This window comes from Plutella xylostella, chromosome 15 (assembly GCF_932276165.1).
Source record: "Plutella xylostella chromosome 15, ilPluXylo3.1, whole genome shotgun sequence".
Taxonomy (NCBI): Eukaryota; Metazoa; Arthropoda; class Insecta; order Lepidoptera; family Plutellidae; genus Plutella; species Plutella xylostella.
The window spans coordinates 5,688,184-5,705,465 of record NC_063995.1 but is presented as its reverse complement, the minus strand read 5'-3'; the positions used below and the strand labels follow the sequence as shown (position 1 = coordinate 5,705,465).

At 41.8% G+C, this 17,282-nt stretch overlaps 1 protein-coding gene across 1 annotated transcript; it reads right to left on the bottom strand.

Annotated features, from left to right (window-relative positions):
- Positions 1 to 378: 378 nt before the first annotated feature.
- Positions 379 to 17,030, bottom strand: LOC105386769 (PAX3- and PAX7-binding protein 1). Its single transcript, XM_048625597.1, has 17 exons — positions 16,722 to 17,030; positions 16,373 to 16,497; positions 15,380 to 15,637; positions 14,836 to 14,992; positions 13,499 to 13,597; positions 13,065 to 13,206; positions 12,393 to 12,582; positions 7,667 to 7,790; positions 5,612 to 5,735; positions 5,227 to 5,291; positions 4,536 to 4,711; positions 4,187 to 4,251; positions 3,485 to 3,666; positions 2,680 to 2,863; positions 1,879 to 2,012; positions 1,139 to 1,310; positions 379 to 637 (listed from the first exon to the last, which is right to left on the bottom strand). The coding sequence occupies exons 1-17, from the start codon at positions 16,882 to 16,884 to the stop codon at positions 565 to 567; spliced, it is 2,433 nt and encodes an 810-aa protein (XP_048481554.1). The 5' UTR covers positions 16,885 to 17,030; the 3' UTR covers positions 379 to 564.
- Positions 17,031 to 17,282: the final 252 nt, after the last annotated feature.

Here is a 17,282-nt window from a genome sequence, read left to right as displayed (position 1 = left end):
TAAATTATTTCATATTAAATAAACTTATTTGTTTTATATGTATAATCGAGACTGTATTTCATAAATACTCTCACATTGAAATTGCATTATACACATACATATACAGGGTGTTGCAAAATTGGTATACTAAGCCGAAACCTACATGTGTCAATCATTTTCCATAGAAACTTTGTTAGTCACGTGACTTTTACTATGGATTATTTTTTTCGCGAATTTCCAAATTCTGATTTCAGTTTCGGGCTTAGATATAACATGCTGCACATGTAGGTTTCGGCTTGGTATACCCTTTTGCAACACCCTGTATACAACATGATTATTTAACCTGATTCATAATCATTATGACGAGATTGTTAAACATCTTGAAAGAAAGAAAGCACATCAATTACAACCACAAGTTTATTCCTCGCATGCTGTTACCGCAATCATTAATTGATTCTTAAAATGTTTACATGAATGCAGAATTATGATTATTTAGAACTTCATTATATAAGGCTGGTGCTAGTCAAGGCATAGGTACTTCTTTATAAATTAACATCACTGCTTTCATAATATTGTTGGCTAATGCTATTTTTGTTCTTCTAGTTTTTGACATGCTTTTGCCTCAGCTATCACGGCTCTCGCTTGCTCCAGGGCTTTCCTGTAAAAACAAATGTACAAAATTATGATAAGGAACCGCGCAAGCGTCACTAAACAGTAACAGGAAACCCATCATAGGTAGAAGTGCTATGCTAGGCTCACTTAGACTAATCTTCAAGATAGATAATCTTCGAGGACCCCTTCTAGCGCTGTTTTAATCTAGACCTTATTCATAGTAGTAACTCACAAATGAAAAGAAAAAGGGGACTGAGGACGCTACTAACGCTATTAAATTCTAGACCTAACTCCCACAGAAGCTAACACACTCACAAAATCGGGTTGTCAGCCTGCAGCTTGCTAACCGCCAGCCCGGCTATGCGGCGCAGCGCGGGGGCGCGCAGGAGGCCGGTTATAGGCCGCTAATAGCGTTTTGTGATTCTAGAGCTTATCCCCAAAGTAGCAAAAATGCAGCTGGTTGTCTGAATGCAGCTCGACTAGCACCTCTATACGACGCATCGCAGGAGCCACTATATGGCCGTACTAATAGCGTTAACACACTTACAAATGCATCGGGTTATCAGCCTGCAGCTTGCTAACCGCCAGCTCAGCCAGCCCGGCTATGCGGCGCAGCGCGGGGGCGCGCAGGGGGCCGCGGGGCAGGGTGGACGCGAGCGCGACCGCCGCCGCCGCCGACGACGGGCCGGGCGCCGCGCCCGCCGCCGTGCAGAGGGTGCCTGAGGGTATGGGTGATGTTAGTGGACATTTTACAAGAGGTTGAGCGCAAAGAAACGTTGCATCGCAAAAATATGTCTGGCACTCGGAGGTGTTCCATACATTCCATAGGAGAGAGCGTGACATCACGGTAGATGCGAGCAATTTTTAGGCCGCGGCCGCGGGTACGAAACTTGCGGCGGGCGGAGCGACGGCGATGTAATCAAATGCATTAAAAACATCGATCGCCGCACCGCTCCGCCCGTCACAAGTTTCGTACCCGCGGCCTTATACGTCCATAATTGCGTCCATACGACAGTGTAATTCCAGTGACATTGATGTCGATTCTGAAGGCAGAAATTCTAAATTTAGAGCTGTCAAAACCTTAATTTCTTTGTTTAAAATTCGACTCTATGATTGTTTCCGTAAATGTCATTTTATGCTAGCAATTTTTTTAGTTTGACAGCGTTAAAATTAGAATTTCTGCCTTCAGAATCGACATCAATACTTTTGAATGTAGCCGTGTGGGCTTTTGACACATTTATAAACTTGTATACCTCTCGCAATAAAACACTCAACTACACGACATACCGATGAGTTGCAGCGCCATGGCGTCGGCCTTGAGCACGTCGGGCGGCGGGCACAGGCAGATGATGGCGCGCAGCAGCCGCACGCTGGCGCCCAGGCAGCGCCGCCAGAACGCGCCGCCGGGGCCGTCTTGCAGTCTGAGGGGGAAATGGAATGTTACTTGAAATATTTGTTCATGGACAATGGATATAATTGATATTGCATTACATAATAAGGCCTTGTATATTACGGGAAAAGAACGTAAGGAGGAAAATGAGATTATTTAGACATACTCCTTTATCAATCATTTATAAATGCTACATGAATAGATGACCGCAATTTTGGTCAAGATACACGGGTGGCCACGATTCGGCTATCTTCAGATTCCAACAGCATGTAGGTAGCTGTTTTTACAGAACACGCTTTTTCAATACCAGTAGATATTTACTATTTGTAATTATTCAACTCACTGAGGCGGTAACGGCGGTAGGAACACATCCGCAATAGCCCTGGTGAGCGCGCGCGGCACCACGCTGCACGCGTGTGGTATTACGTGGCTTACATCATGCCATGCATAGACGCCCACCGAATCCCGATATGCCATATCATGCAATCATAAATGCAACAAGACCAGATGCGCATATTTCGGTCATGTTACACGGTGACTAGTGTACGAATGGCCACGGCGCCACTATCTTCGACAGTATTATTCGCCGCCATTTTTATTTTTTATGATAAATAAATATTTTTTTATAGAGCGCACTTTCGGTAGCGGTAACCATTTTTCAGTAGCAGTACCTATTTACTATTAGAGACTATACTCACTGAGGTGGAAGCGGCGGTAGGAACACATCGGCAACAGCTCTAGCCAGCGCGGCGCGCAACGCTTGCCCGAGGCGGCGCAGCGCGGGCGGCGCGCGCGGCACCACGCTGCACGCGTGTGCTACCACGTGGCGGAGGCGCACGCACGCGCGCACGCACATCGGGTCCCATGTGTGCTCTATTAGCTCTGTGGAGAAAGATAGGTAGGTACTAAGGGGTGCTGTTTATTATGTAAGGCGTTTTTAAAGTGACAGTTTTTACCACCCCATCCATATGTTTACTAGCTCTGTGGAGGTAGAATGTAGGTTAGTAAAAAAGATTGGTACTAAGGGGTGACGTATATTATGTGAGGAGTTTTTTGGGAGCATTGTTATGAATAGAAACATACTGCAAAGTAGCAGATTTTACCGCCATCAGTCTCTACAACTATTGATTATCTTCTTCTTCTTCCTTGCCTTATCCTTATTTAGGGTCGGCTTTGTTCGTCATGTCACGCCATTTTACCCTATCCTCTGTCATATGGTCATTCACTTTACACTCTCTCATATTTTCTTTCACGCAATCAAGCCACGTCTTTCTTGGTCTTCCTCTCTTACGCCTTCCTTCGGGTCTCATTTCCAACACTACAACAACTAACATCAGTAACCTAACCTAACACTACAACAATCAATAAAGAGTTATTTTCAAAAACATGAGCATGCGCTAACATACAGAAATGGCATGAACAATAGCGAAATTTAAACATCCTAAGCTTAGTAAGGTTACAACCAACTGCCAATACTTAAGGCACTTCGGCCAAGAAACCCACCAGTAATCTTCGGCAGCACCACTCTATGCACCACCGTGGGCACCAGATACAGGTCCATGTCATTCCTCACGCTGTCCTCGGTGACCGCCACCGCCCCCGCGCCCTCCGCCTCCCCCTCCGAGTCCGAGTCTGAAGAGTCGGCGGACACGCGCTCCGGACGGACGCCGTACATCATCAGGCATCTGGGGGAAGAATTGATTAATTCGTTTTTGTCATATAAATGGCGCCTTCGGGTCCGTTAACTCGTATCTATAGTCAATGAAATGTATGTTATTTAGTTGTTTCTTTAAAAATGCAACCGTCCGTACGTAATGCGTTGGATAGTCAATAAAAGAGTCAGTGATTTTTATCGTTCTTCGTTAATTTCATTCTACATAATTAGATACACTTTGTAGGACTTATATTCTACTAGCTGTTCCCGCGAGCTTCGCTTCGCCTTAAAAAGTTTTCCTGTGGGAATTCCGGGATAAAAAGTAGCCTATGTTCTTTCTCAGGGTCTAGACCATATGTATACCAAATTTCATTCAAATCCGTTCAGTAGTTTTGGCGTGAAAGAGTAACAGACAGACACAGTTACTTTCGCATTTATAATATTAGTTAGGATTATTTTAACTTTCGCGATGCACATCTACCTTACTAGTAAGGGATAACTGATATAGTTGTTGTAACTTTTACAGAAATAAGGGTTGTTATAAAACTCACTTGTACCAATCCATCCTCTCGAAGTCTTCGTTATCTTCATCCGCGAATGGATTCCATAATATAAGCTGTAACAATAACGAAAGTAAATTAAATTAAACTCTACGTATTGCATTGCACATGATATTGATCTGGGAAGTCGACGTGGACGTTTTCGGGCTGTACTGGCCAAAATATAGCGCACTATCTTGTTTTACTTTTAATTCATTCACTACAACACGTTCATTCAATGACTAGCTGGCGGACACACTCGGCTACATAAATACATTTTTGGTTTCACTTCGCTGCCATCGAACCATCTTGTTAACTATTCACTCTTCGTTCATTCACTACAATACGTTAATTCACTCACCTGTTGCCTGACGTACGGCGAGACCAATTTGGGCAGACACTCGGCCACATAAGCATCATTATACATCTGCGGGTCGCGTCGCCGCCAGCGCGCCATCTTGGCGCACACGCCTTGTATGGAGCGCCACGCGGGCAGCGCGTCCGCGAATAGCTGCTCCGAGAGACGACGGATCGCTTCTGTTGAGTGAATGGTTTGGTTGTTTAGATGACCATGTGCCGTGAGCGAAAAAAGGACACAACATTTTGACGTTTATAGAGATGAGCGGTGGCAGCTTAGTCGGGTAAGCGCCCGCTTCTCACGCCAGAGATGCGGGTTCGAATCCCGGCGCTGACATGTACCAATGAGTTCTTTTCTGAATTTAAGTACAATTTATACCATCGCTCTTACGGTGAAGGAAAACATCGTGAGGAAACCTGCATATCTAGATCTAACACATCTAGATATGTGAACCCACCAACCCGCAGTGGACCAGCATGGTGGGAAATGGTCCAAGCTTAGGAAGGCAGTTTAGACGTTGGGGATATGCACAAAGGTTCCACTCGAGAGAGCCAGGTGCAGGTACTGCCACCCTCACAGAGAATAGAGACGTTTATATTATCATAAGGCCCTAGGGCTATTTGATAAGAGAGTGTCAGAGTGAGCAGGAAATGGAGAGGTCCAAGTGCTTTTTCTGTTGTTTTTTTCGACGTACCTCTCTCTCTGGCGGCGTGCTGTGCTTCGGCTGGCGGCAACTCATCGTCACTGCTATCTCCTTCACTGTAAAATCAAGAAAATACTATTTTTAAAACTGAAAATACTATTATTTTTAAACACTTGACAATCTGTTGCTTTATAAGCGTATAATTTAGCGTAGCTTAGTTTTATGTGGTATATTTTCATACTCCGTAAATTGTCGCCCTGATTCTCCCGTGACCAGAAACGGTAAGGCCTTACTGTATTTTCTTGGTAGTACTTTTCATTTCATGCCATCAGGATTAATTCATACATTTACCCTTTATCAAGAAAAAAAGTATAGGTAGGTACTTATTAACCTGACCGTACCATGCGGCCTATCCACATATTTATTATTATCTTACCGATGATCATTAGCACTACCACTAGCCTCCCTCTTGAGCCTGCGCGCGCGCCGCCGCCCCTCGCGCTCCGCCGTGCGCCGCACCTTGTCCTCTGAGTCCTGCTGCTTTACAGAGCCTGGACGTGCTGGAAATGTATACAAATTGTTAATATAATATTCAGAACAATATTCTACATTATAATAATATCATGTATGATAGATATGATAGAGTGGAGTGTAGTCAAGAACTTCCATGCTAAACCGGAGTGTCAGTAATGAGAGAGATGATGAGGCGCGCCTCCGCTCCTGCAGGTAGCTGCAGCGGCCACAGCGAGAGCCAGCACTCAGGCTTCTAGAGTTCTAGATCTAGATCCAGTATACAAGAGATAGGTAGATGACACAAGTCTTACTTGTGTCACTTACCTATCTCTTGTATACTGGAGCTGTAACAGTATCTAACCTGCGAGTTCGCTGACGTCCTGCGTCTGGTCTGCAGTTAGATGCAGCGACCACATCGAGAGCCAGCACAAAGCCCGCTTCTAGCTCCAGTATACAAGATAAAAGTAGATCACGAAAGTCCGTAAGTATGTAACCTGCGAGTGCACTGACGTCCTGCGCCTGGTCCCGCACGTCGGCGCGCCTCCGCTCCTGCAGGTAGCTGCAGAAGCCACAGTAAGAGCCAGCACTCAGGCTTCTAGCTCCAGTACACAAGAGAAAGGTAGATGACACGAGTCCGTAAGTAACAGTATGTAACCTGAGAGTGCGCTGACGTCCTGCGCCTGGTCCCTCACGTCAGCCCGTCTTCGTTCCTGCATATGCAAGTATGGTTCCAATACATTGCACAATAAATCTTGTTCTTCCCTTGTAAAATTAGGAGCACGAACACGAGAAGAAGTTGCTTGACTATTCATTTTACTTTGAAATCACAACAACAAATAAATACAAACACCACCACGCGGTGAAAGCCGAAATAAGTTTTGTTTTGAAATAAGTAGTGTTATTTTCTCTATGTTTGAAATTGATAGATTGACTCCGTTTTACGCTGAGTCGTTTCGAATGTTCAATAAAAAATATGAAGTCTCTTATTAAAAGATGTGGAACTGAACGTAAATAACAAATCGCAGGATGCTAAACGCATTTAACTAAATAGTAATCGAAAGACCATGGTGAATTATGAAGCTAAACATGTTTAGGATAAAATTGTTTAGTGCATTAAACGAAATTAGCTAAATGAATTTATGTAGTATTTAAATAGAAGTTCGTAACAGCCACCCTTAATATAAGAAAGGTGAAAGTTTGTGAGTATGTGTGTGTGTATGTTTGTTACTTCTTCACCTTAAAACGGCTGAAACGATTTTAATAAAATTTGGTATGGAGTTAGCTGATATCCTAGATTAACTCATAGGGTACTTTTTATCCCGGTATTCCCACGGGAAAATTTTATAAGTCGAAGCAAAGGTCGCGGGAACAGCTAGTTAAATAATAAATGTATAAATAAATATAGGGTTATTGATAAGAAGCGCTAGGTAGGTAGTATACAAGAGATAGGTAGATGACACGAGTCCGTAAGTAACAGTATGTAACCTGAGAGTGCGCTGACGTCCTGCGCCTGGTCCCTCACGTCAGCCCGTCTTCGTTCCTGCAGGTAGCTGCAGCGACCACATCGAGAGCCAGCACAAAGCGCGCTTCTAGTCCCAATATATAAGCTAATAGAAGATCACACAAGTCCGTAAGTAACAGTATGTAACCTGAGAGTGCACTGACGTCCTGCGCCTGGTCCCTCACGTGAGCTCGTCTTCGTTCCTGCAGGTAGCTGCAGGGGCCACATCGAGAGCCAACACTCAGGCTTCTGAGTTCTAGCTCCAGTATACAAGAGAAAGGTAGATGACACAAGTCCGTAAGTAACAGTAAGTAACCTGATAGTGCGCTGACGTCCTGTGCCTGGTCCCTCACGTCAGCCTGTCTTCGTTTCTGCAGGTAGCTGCAGAAGCCACAGTAAGAGCCAGCACTCAGACTTCTAGCTCCAGTATAAAAGAGAAAGGTAGATCGCACAAGTCCTTAAGTAACAGTATGTAACCTGAGAGTGCACTGACGTCCTGCGCCTGGTCCCTCACGTCAGCTCGTCTTCGTTCCTGCAGGTAGCTGCAGCGGCCGCGGGCGAGAGCTAGTGCACGTGCTTCTAGGGCTTCTAGCTCCGGCATCTGTTGAGGAAGTGTAATGTTAAAGAATGGATTGGTAAGTGTTTACAAAGACAAGAAGTGTAACAAGCTGGCCAGCTAGCAATCAGGATTTCTGACAATAACCGTCTTATTTATTAAAAACCATTACACCGCGTGTCTGTTAGCTACGTGACGTGAGGCGTAACCCGATTCTATGTACTACACAATGGCTCGGCTAAAGCAAAAAGTGTCACAATACTCTATGGTCAGCCGAGGATAGCTCTCATGGTTTTTATCAATCCTACTTAATATTATAAATTCGAAATTTTGTATGTTCTTACGTACTTCTTCACGTCAAAACGGCTAAACCGATGAAATTAGATATGGATATGGAGTTAGCTGACATTACGAAAACTTTTTAAGGCGAAGCGAAGCTCGCGGGAACAGCTAGTAACCCTATATTTATTTGAACACAATGTCATCAGGTCGTCACCTTCTCGTCCAGACACTCGACGAGGTCGGTGACGTAGGCGCGGGCGGCCTGCGCGCGGCGGTAGGCGGCCTCGAGCGGCGCCGCGCGGCCCGAGCGCTCCTCTCGGGCTTCCGCGAGCGAAGTTAGACGAGACTCGCACGCATAGCGCTTCTTATCAATAACCCTATATTTATTTATACATTTATTATTTAACTAGCTGTTCCCGCGACCTTTGCTTCGACTTATAAAATTTTCCCGTGGGAATACCGGGATAAAAAGTACCCTATGAGTTAATCTAGGATATCAGCTAACTCCATACCAAATTTTATTAAAATCGTTTCAGCCGTTTTAAGGTGAAGAAGTAACAAACATACACACACACATACTCACAAACTTTCACCTTTCTTATATTAAGGGTGGCTGTTACGAACTTCTATTTAAATACTACATAAATTCATTTAGCTAATTTCGTTTAATGCACTAAACAATTTTATCCTAAACATGTTTAGCTTCATAATTCACCATGGTCTTTCGATTACTATTTAGTTAAATGCGTTTAGCATCCTGCGATTTGTTATTTACGTTCAGTTCCACATCTTTTAATAAGAGACTTCATATTTTTTATTGAACATTCGAAACGACTCAGCGTAAAACGGAGTCAATCCATCAATTTCAAACATAGAGAAAATAACACTACTTATTTCAAAACAAAACTTATTTCGGCTTTCACCGCGTGGTGGTGTTTGTATTTATTTGTTGTTGTGATTTCAAAGTAAAATGAATAGTCAAGCAACTTCTTCTCGTGTTCGTGCTCCTAATTTTACAAGGGAAGAACAAGATTTATTGTGCAATGTATTGGAACCATACTTGCACATTATAGAGAGCAAAAAAACGTTGTTCCTGAATGGTATCAGGAGTTTAATGTAATTTTTATACAATTATACTATTGCATGAGTAACTCTATGAATGATTCTGCAAGCTGTTGGTTCTTCCACACCTATCACATCTCCACAAGTAATTAACTGACTGCCAGTTGCATAATATCGGAGTGTGCATAAAAACTGGTTCATTGGAGTAACTGCATTATTTCTGTAACTATAATTATAGGTATAAATAAAAGTATAAGATAATTATGTAGTCAGATAACTTTATTATTTCAATACCTTAGCTACTTACCTGGTGGAAATAAATTCGTCATGATGATGTTGAATTTCTTGTAGTAAAAGCGATACAGTTTGTTTTGTCAAACGAAATCTCCTAACAAATTTTTTATCCGGTAGTGTCTCAAATAAGTTAGTTCTTTCTGCAATATAGCGTAATGAGCGAGGTCTATTCATATAGAGAAGAATTCTTCATCATCCTCATCAAACAAAATATCCCACAAATCTATAATTTATTAGATAACCTCAACATAACCTCTGAACAATGACCTCTGAATCTCTCACAGACAACAACTAGACATCACTGAGGAAAAATGCTAGAAATGGAAAAGTTCTCTTGACAGCCGGTCGGTCAGCTGGTCGCCGCGACTGACGCCATGACATGCGTAGTCTTAGAGTATATATTTGTCTAGAGAAGAAATGGCCGTGTTCAGAATTCTCCTTCTCACTTAAATCATAGAAGTTGCTACAAAATTAAAAAAAAACCAATTATGGGGAATTTTAAATTTTAAAAAATAATACTTGACATATCGTCGGTTGATACGAAAAACACACTAAGGCTGATTTTTCTAATATAAACCTTTATTTATATTTGTTTTAAATATAATTATTTATTATACACAAACTGAGTGGATTGTATGATTGATCGATTTTGTCCGATCTAAATAACCCTCTTCAAAATGTGCCGAACACAATTTTTGTATGATTCTTTGGTTCCCAATTTGAAGGTCTGGTAGTGTCTATCCATTTTCTTAATGTTTTTTCTTCTGTTGGAAACCTATGAAGCAGAGATAAATGGATGAGCATGAGCATTATGATTGTGGGCCAAATATGTGATGGAGGTTATTTTGAAAGGAAACACCTAAGTATTTTGTAGCAATACTTGATATGCCTATACAGAAGAAATCACACATTTATTCAATTAGAATTCCCAGAATCTAAGTTATTCATCTTCTACCCATATTAATTATGGCCAGCAGCATCGAATTCTTATTTTATTAAGTCTGTTACAATTTCTAGTATTTTCTTTACATAATATTATATTGTTTCTGGGTAAAATAAATTTTCAATAACTGGCAACACCATGAGATTTGTTATTATATGTTACCTCGTAATTTTTACTTAAAATTGATACTAAAAGACCTTACAGTATTAAAATTGGTATCGTTTTATATTAAAATCAAGCCAACAGATAGTACTGTAGTGAATGTAAGCTTGTAAAACTTGATATTATCTACTTACATGTGAAAAGATATCTCATCCATAGTTCCATCGTGTTTTCGTTCACTATGCTCTGTACAACCGAACAAACTATACCCACCCATGTCTCACACTCGTTAAGTGGTGATAATATTCTAATAAACTTAATAAACATCCACAAATCACTAGCAAATTAACAATAAATAACTTTTAGAAAATTTTTGTTGTAACTGTCAGCCTTTGTTTGTCATAGTATTCATTGTTTGGCAAAGAGAACTGCCAAAACTGACGTAAACAGGCGCCAGAGCAAAAAGGACAAAAAAACCTGTACAGCTTAACGTTTCTCTCTTACGCTTAATGTAGCTAAGCGTCTCTTTTTCGCAATGTCAGAACTGTCACGATTATACCCCTGTGTGCGTAGTAGATAAATGTGTTTAGTAAAGTTAAATAGCCATTTGACCGCATTTAGGTTTAACAGATTACTAATCATATTTAAGTCGTGGTAAAAGATGTTTTACGAAATTTAATTTCAAATTGTGTTTAAATAAAAAGTTAAATACATTTATCACTTTGATAAAATCCACCCTAAGTAACAAGAAGGATAACCCTATTTCGATTTAAATACAATTAAAATAAATGATTTCATTTTCGAGCTTAAATATAACATGCTGCACATGTAGGTTTCGGCTTAGTATACCCTTTTTTGCAACAACCTGTATATTTATTTTAACACAATGAAGTCACCTTCTCGTCCAGACACTCGACGAGGTCGGTGACGTAGGCGCGGGCGGCCTGCGCGCGGCGGTAGGCGGCCTCGAGCGGCGCCGCGCGGCCCGAGCGCTCCTCTCGGGCTTCCGCGAGCGAAGTTAGACGGGACTCGCACGCATAGCGCTTCTTATGAATAACCCATCGAAGTAGAATCTCGCTTACTAAAACACTGAGGCAACACAATGGCGGCGACATGAGAGTGTGCAACGTGATTGGCGCGCGGCGGCATACTGACTTACAGTGCTCCAAAATTGATAATGCGCATAGAAATCTTTGACAGATCGGTTGTTTTCGATTATGTCACACATGATATTGACTCCTATTTCTTTCGAACAAGGTGCAAAATGAAAGTGTTTTTTTAAGGATCTTACGATTTAATGATTCGGGTGTGAAGACCTGCATGTGCATTATTAATTTTGGACAAGTGTACTTTGAGTGTGTATAAATGTGTGTGTTTCGGGCTCGTCGTAACAATTAAAGTGACTTAGGGTGCCTAAATTTTTAGTTAGCGAGATTCCTTACGCCTTTTTTCTACTTCCATGCAATAACCCTATACACCCCCTTTCTGCTTAGTATACGCTTTTTGCAACACCCTGTACTGATTCAAACACACATACGTGACCTTCTCGTCCAGACACTCGACGAGGTCGGTGACGTAGGCGCGGGCGGCCTGCGCGCGGCGGTAGGCGGCCTCGAGCGGCGCCGCGCGGCCCGAGCGCTCCTCTCGGGCTTCCGCGAGCGAAGTTAGACGTGACTCGCATGCGAGGCGCTTCTTATCAATAACCCTAGCCGAAAAGGGGTGACTCAGGGGGTCATCCTGAACAAACATTATTTGTTCTATGACTTTTGGAAATTCACGAAAAAAATATTTCCTTTTCCATAGAAACTTTGTTAGTCACGCGACTTTTTACTATGGAGAACTTTTTTTTTTCGAATTTCCAAAACTTGTAGAACAAAAGTTGTTCAGAATAGCCCCCTGAGTCACCCCCTTTCGGCTTAGCATACCCTTTTTGCAACACCCTGTATTTATTTAAACAACGTCACCTTCTCGTCCAGACACTCGACGAGGTCGGTGACGTAGGCGCGGGCGGCCTGCGCGCGGCGGTAGGCGGCCTCGAGCGGCGCCGCGCGGCCCGAGCGCTCCTCCCGGGCTTCCGCGAGCGAAGTTAGACGTGACTCGCACGCGAGGCGCTTCTGGTGCGTGCGCTCGCGGTCCATTTGGAGCTCTTGCAGCCTGTGGGGAGAAGGGTGGGTTAGTGGTAAGTCTGTGTAGCGCAGTGATATACGGAATACTATAGGGAATGACTATTTTACAGACAATACAGTAAATACGTGAACGTTGTGTTTGGCGTCAGTACAAAATGTAAAATTTTAATAAAGACTTGACTTGACTTCTACTATTGTGAATAGGACGTCGACATTCGCGTATAGTTTATGATTGACCGCTGACGTTGTTCCTGGCGTCCAGACGTTGATCGAAACGTTTGCGCCAAAGTCGGACGCCACATATAGCATAAAATAGGAGACCCAGGCCTAAAAGGGTTAAATAGATAGAAATAGAAATAATAAATAGACGATAAAGGTACCACTACTACTATATTCTTAAATACTCATGCATGACTGGGACTCTTATGGAGCACTCATAGTAACCATCGCAACCATTCATCACTAATAATATCACCATCTCCAACTGTATCATAGAAAAAAATATCTTACCTCAATCTCAGCGCGTCGACGAGTTGCTGCGTGGTGGCGGGCGCGCCGGCGGGCGCGGCCAGCGGGCGCAGGTGCGGCGGCCCGTCCGCCATTCGCGGCGGCGGCGGCGGCGCCATGGCGAAGGGATTCATGTCGCCGCCACCTGCGAGAGGAAAGAAATGAATTTGATAATTGATATACAGGGAGTAGCAATAAGGGTAAAAATTATTTATCTTGACAGCAGAAGACTCTTTTTAGGACCCCTTGGAGGTCTCATAGGTTATAAACTATCAAAAAAGCAATAAGGATAATAAGGTATACGTAAGCTTAGCCTACCTCCTAAATTCTATTCTCTTTTGTGAGCATATTATTATTACTTCATGCACCCAAAGTTGTATGAGCCACCTAGTTAATAAACAGTGAAGATGCTGTTAAAATTAAAATAAAGTCATTACCAGCAACATCTGATATGGCGGGCACTGCCTTCTGCATCTGCTGCTCCTCCCATTCCTCCGCCTCACTATCCATTTCCGTTTCCGCCGCCGCGGTCGTACCTGTCATTTTATTTTAAATCATTTTATTATTGTATCCCACTACTATTCAATTATTTATTTTAACATGTATATGTCGCAGGCAACTGGTTTAATCTCCTGTTTGATTGAACCACTAGCCCGTTCATTGGATGGCGCTATTCAGTTGTATGACTAAAGGACAACTCGTCAAGTCGTTGATTGTAACGTTCGACGTCTTGACTGAACGTCATTCAGCGAAGTCGTTGAATGGGATATAGTATAGCAACTTTGTAATGTCTGGTTAGGGTGAACATCACCAGACAAGAGTCAACAAAAAGACTATGTTACAAAGCTCTTGTCTCACAAATTAACTAAACAATAACAATAAACGTTCCTTCATATTGTTGTTCATAATTATCCAGTTTCGCCACTTTTTTTCTTTGAAACTATCCGCCCGCGGCGTAATAATAGGTAAATCCATGTTGTCACACTATTTTAACACAAATAACGCACTTTAAAGCTAATTTATTTGCAAAAAACTAACAATATAGGTGCTTTTTGTGTCAGCTGTTAGCTGTTAGACGCCATATTTGTTTTATTCACCACCTGACTGATTTTAAGTCAGCTAACTAGTTGGACGTTTTGTGACGCTTGCACAATCAACGTTCGGCCTAGTCATACAACTGAACAGCGCCATCCAATGAACGGGCTAGTGGTTCAATCAAACAGGAGATTAAACCAGTTGCCTGCGACATATATATTGAAGCTGTAAATACTGCATTCATAATTACCAAGTTGGCACAAAAGGTAAACAATCTTTGAGTGTCTTTAATCAAAATATAATATTTTTGTTTAAAAAAAAAAACTCGCACTCACGCCTTGTACTAATGTACTCCCTTGCGGGGTAGGCAGAGGTGCATTTGCTGCACCCACTTTTCGCCAGAGTGTTATGTTAGTCCCAATGTAATAGGGGGCGGGCCTATTGCCATTTTACGGGCACATCCAAGACCCGAGAACAAATATCTGTGTTTAAACAAATATCTGCCCCAGCCGGGAATCGAACCCGGGACCATCGGCTCAGTAGTCAGGGTCACTAACCACTACGCCATTCGGCCGTATTTTTGTTTAATTACGAAATTAATCATTTTTGCTAGTAAATCATTGGTTTTATGTTTTATTTTAAAGCCTTCTTTTTAAATTAACTCAAATAAAATGACACACTAAGATGGTTTACCTTTAGCACCAAGTACCTTAGTATGAAAGCAGTATAGACGACTCACGTTTAGGCTTGTCACTGGGCAGATCCAGCCCGCGCACGTGTATCCGGCCGTCCTCGTCCTCGTCTCCGGACGCGTCGTCCCGCACGAGCCGCGAGCCCGCGCCCGCGCGCTCCGACTCCGGACGCACTGAGACATAGTCGCCGCCAAGTTCCCGCGCCTAGAGGAAATGGATGTGTTGAAGTTCGGTGCGTTGTGGTGAGAGGGTTTTTAGAAAGCTGTAGGTTTAGATTTTTTGCTGAGTGTTGCTTGATTAGAATGTCAAGAAATACAATAAAATGAGCAGTATTGTTTTACAATATTGCATTAAGGTTTTGATTCAGAGGACTGAAAAATTACAACATTATATTTACAAATCTGAACCTACAGCAACAGAAATTATAATTTAAACCAACCCATCCCCATTGAGCCACAATATTCATAAACAGGCTGCTAAGTTGAACTAAGTTTTTCATATACAATTGTTAGTATATGAAATAAATATAATACAATATTAACATAGTGTACTGGTGCGGTCGCCTCCGGCAATTACCTCACCTCTTCATACCTGCTGTCTAGTCTTTCTGGCCGCGTGGATGAGTGCGGCATCAGGGATAGGGTCTCCGCCGGCCGCCAGCGCCGCCCGCACCGACTCTGCTCGGTAGCGGTGGAACCCTCTATCTTCCTCCGCCTCCTCTTCGCAATCCTCAGGCTCATCAGAAACGTCGCCCGTGCCGTCAGCTGCTAATGCCTCCCGACCCGACAGGATCAGGCCCTCTAACGTCACTTTCTTCTTCTTCGGCTGCTCTGCAATCGGCTGCTTTTCCTAAGTTTTAAAGGTTGTGTTAGTTGATGTTGGTTATTGGTGAATTTTGTGAGTAATTGTGGGCAGTTATTTTTGTTTGTAAGATTATCTTATTGCAGGTAATTTTGTTGTGATATGTAATAACTTTAAGAGTATGTGTCCATGTTGTTCACACCCATAAGTAGATACATAATACAAAAGACTTACTCTCTAGTATGGTAGTTTCTCATGATGTGAAAATGCTTAATTATTTTGATTACATAATTAATTTGTTATTATTATTTAAAACCCAAAATATAATAGAAATAGAAATGCTTATCACTCATATCAAATTTATTACTAAACTAATAAAGCAAAAAAATTATCAGTTATAGTTCTATTTGGGAAACAGTCTCCACTTCCGAAATGGGCAACTTCTTTAGAATATCTCCTTCTCTATACAATATGGACACCTCATTTTTGTTCAGAGCAGCAGTATCAAGAGAAAAAATAAGCTAAATGCTAATAGACAACCATATATAAAAGATTTTTCCCAAAGAAGATGTATCTACTCAACTTTTTGTGAGTTGCAGAAGTCAGAATTGGTACTTTTTATTTAGTACTTGATACTGACAACACATATCAGCTAATAGCTCATCAGAATACTGCAAACTAAGCTCTGCTAACTGCTATAATATATGAAGTTTATGCCAATGAAGATCTTTTTTTCAGAAACTATAAAATCTGCTCATGAAATTTATGGACTAAATATTTTACCTCCGGAATGTCATTTTCATATTTACTATCAGAGATGGCATGTTTCTTCTCCTTCTCCCTCTTCTTGGCTAGTCGCTTACTTTGGGATGATTTTTTCACTTTGAAAACCTCCACAGAATCTTCCTCTGAAAATAATGAAATAAAAAGGGGTATAGTGTAGATAAAATTATAATCATGCTTTTGATGGCACTACTACACCAATCCCAACAGTACTTATAGATTTTTGTGTTGTTGTTTAAGTTTAGTGGCATAGCATCCCAGCTGCATTCTGCTTTATAAAACATGACAGATTTTGGTCTGACCTTAAAAGGAAAAGGAAAAAACTAGTTACAATTGCCAACAAATTTACCTTCATCAGCGAAACTTAGAAGTGATTTGCTCTTCAAAGGCTTATTTTCTTTTTTCTGCTTGCTGATGACGGGCGGCGGCGGCGGCTCGGGCTCCCCTTCGTCATCATCTTCAGCACCGTTAAAGACGCGACGCTGAATCTTTTTAGTCGGTTTACGAAACATTGTCGATTATTTTAATAAAATAACCTCTTTGTAATAAAATACCAAATTATACTGTGTATACTGTTTAAATTACTTAATTTTGCAGTTTTTCATTAGCATTTTGCACTAACACAACCTCGAAAGCAATATCACAAAAACTGTAAAAAAATAAAAAAGTCACGAAAACTGTCGAAAACTGCGATTATTATATATTTTTTCTATTCTGTGGCTGTGTGCTTCTTAAGATTTCTTATTCTAAGGAATTCGAGTCTTTCATACGGTACGGTTCAACGATTTGAATGCCAACGATCGTTCGATTAGGTACTGGTAAACGGTGAACCCAGCATAAATCTCCACAGGCAAACTATACATATTGAGATTTAGTTTTGTGGGATACATTATGTATCATTTATTTATTT

Bases quoted from the DNA above. Each gene is read 5' to 3' on its own strand.
- LOC105386769 (XM_048625597.1), bottom strand. From the start codon at position 16,884: ATGTTTCGTAAACCGACTAAAAAGATTCAGCGTCGCGTCTTTAACGGT. The intron at 14,993-15,379 runs GTATGAAGAGGT...CATTTCCTCTAG, and splicing joins CCAGAAAGACTAGACAGCAG to GCGCGGGAACTTGGCGGCGA. The intron at 4,712-5,226 runs GTACGTCGAAAA...TTCACTCAACAG, and splicing joins GCACGCCGCCAGAGAGAGAG to AAGCGATCCGTCGTCTCTCG.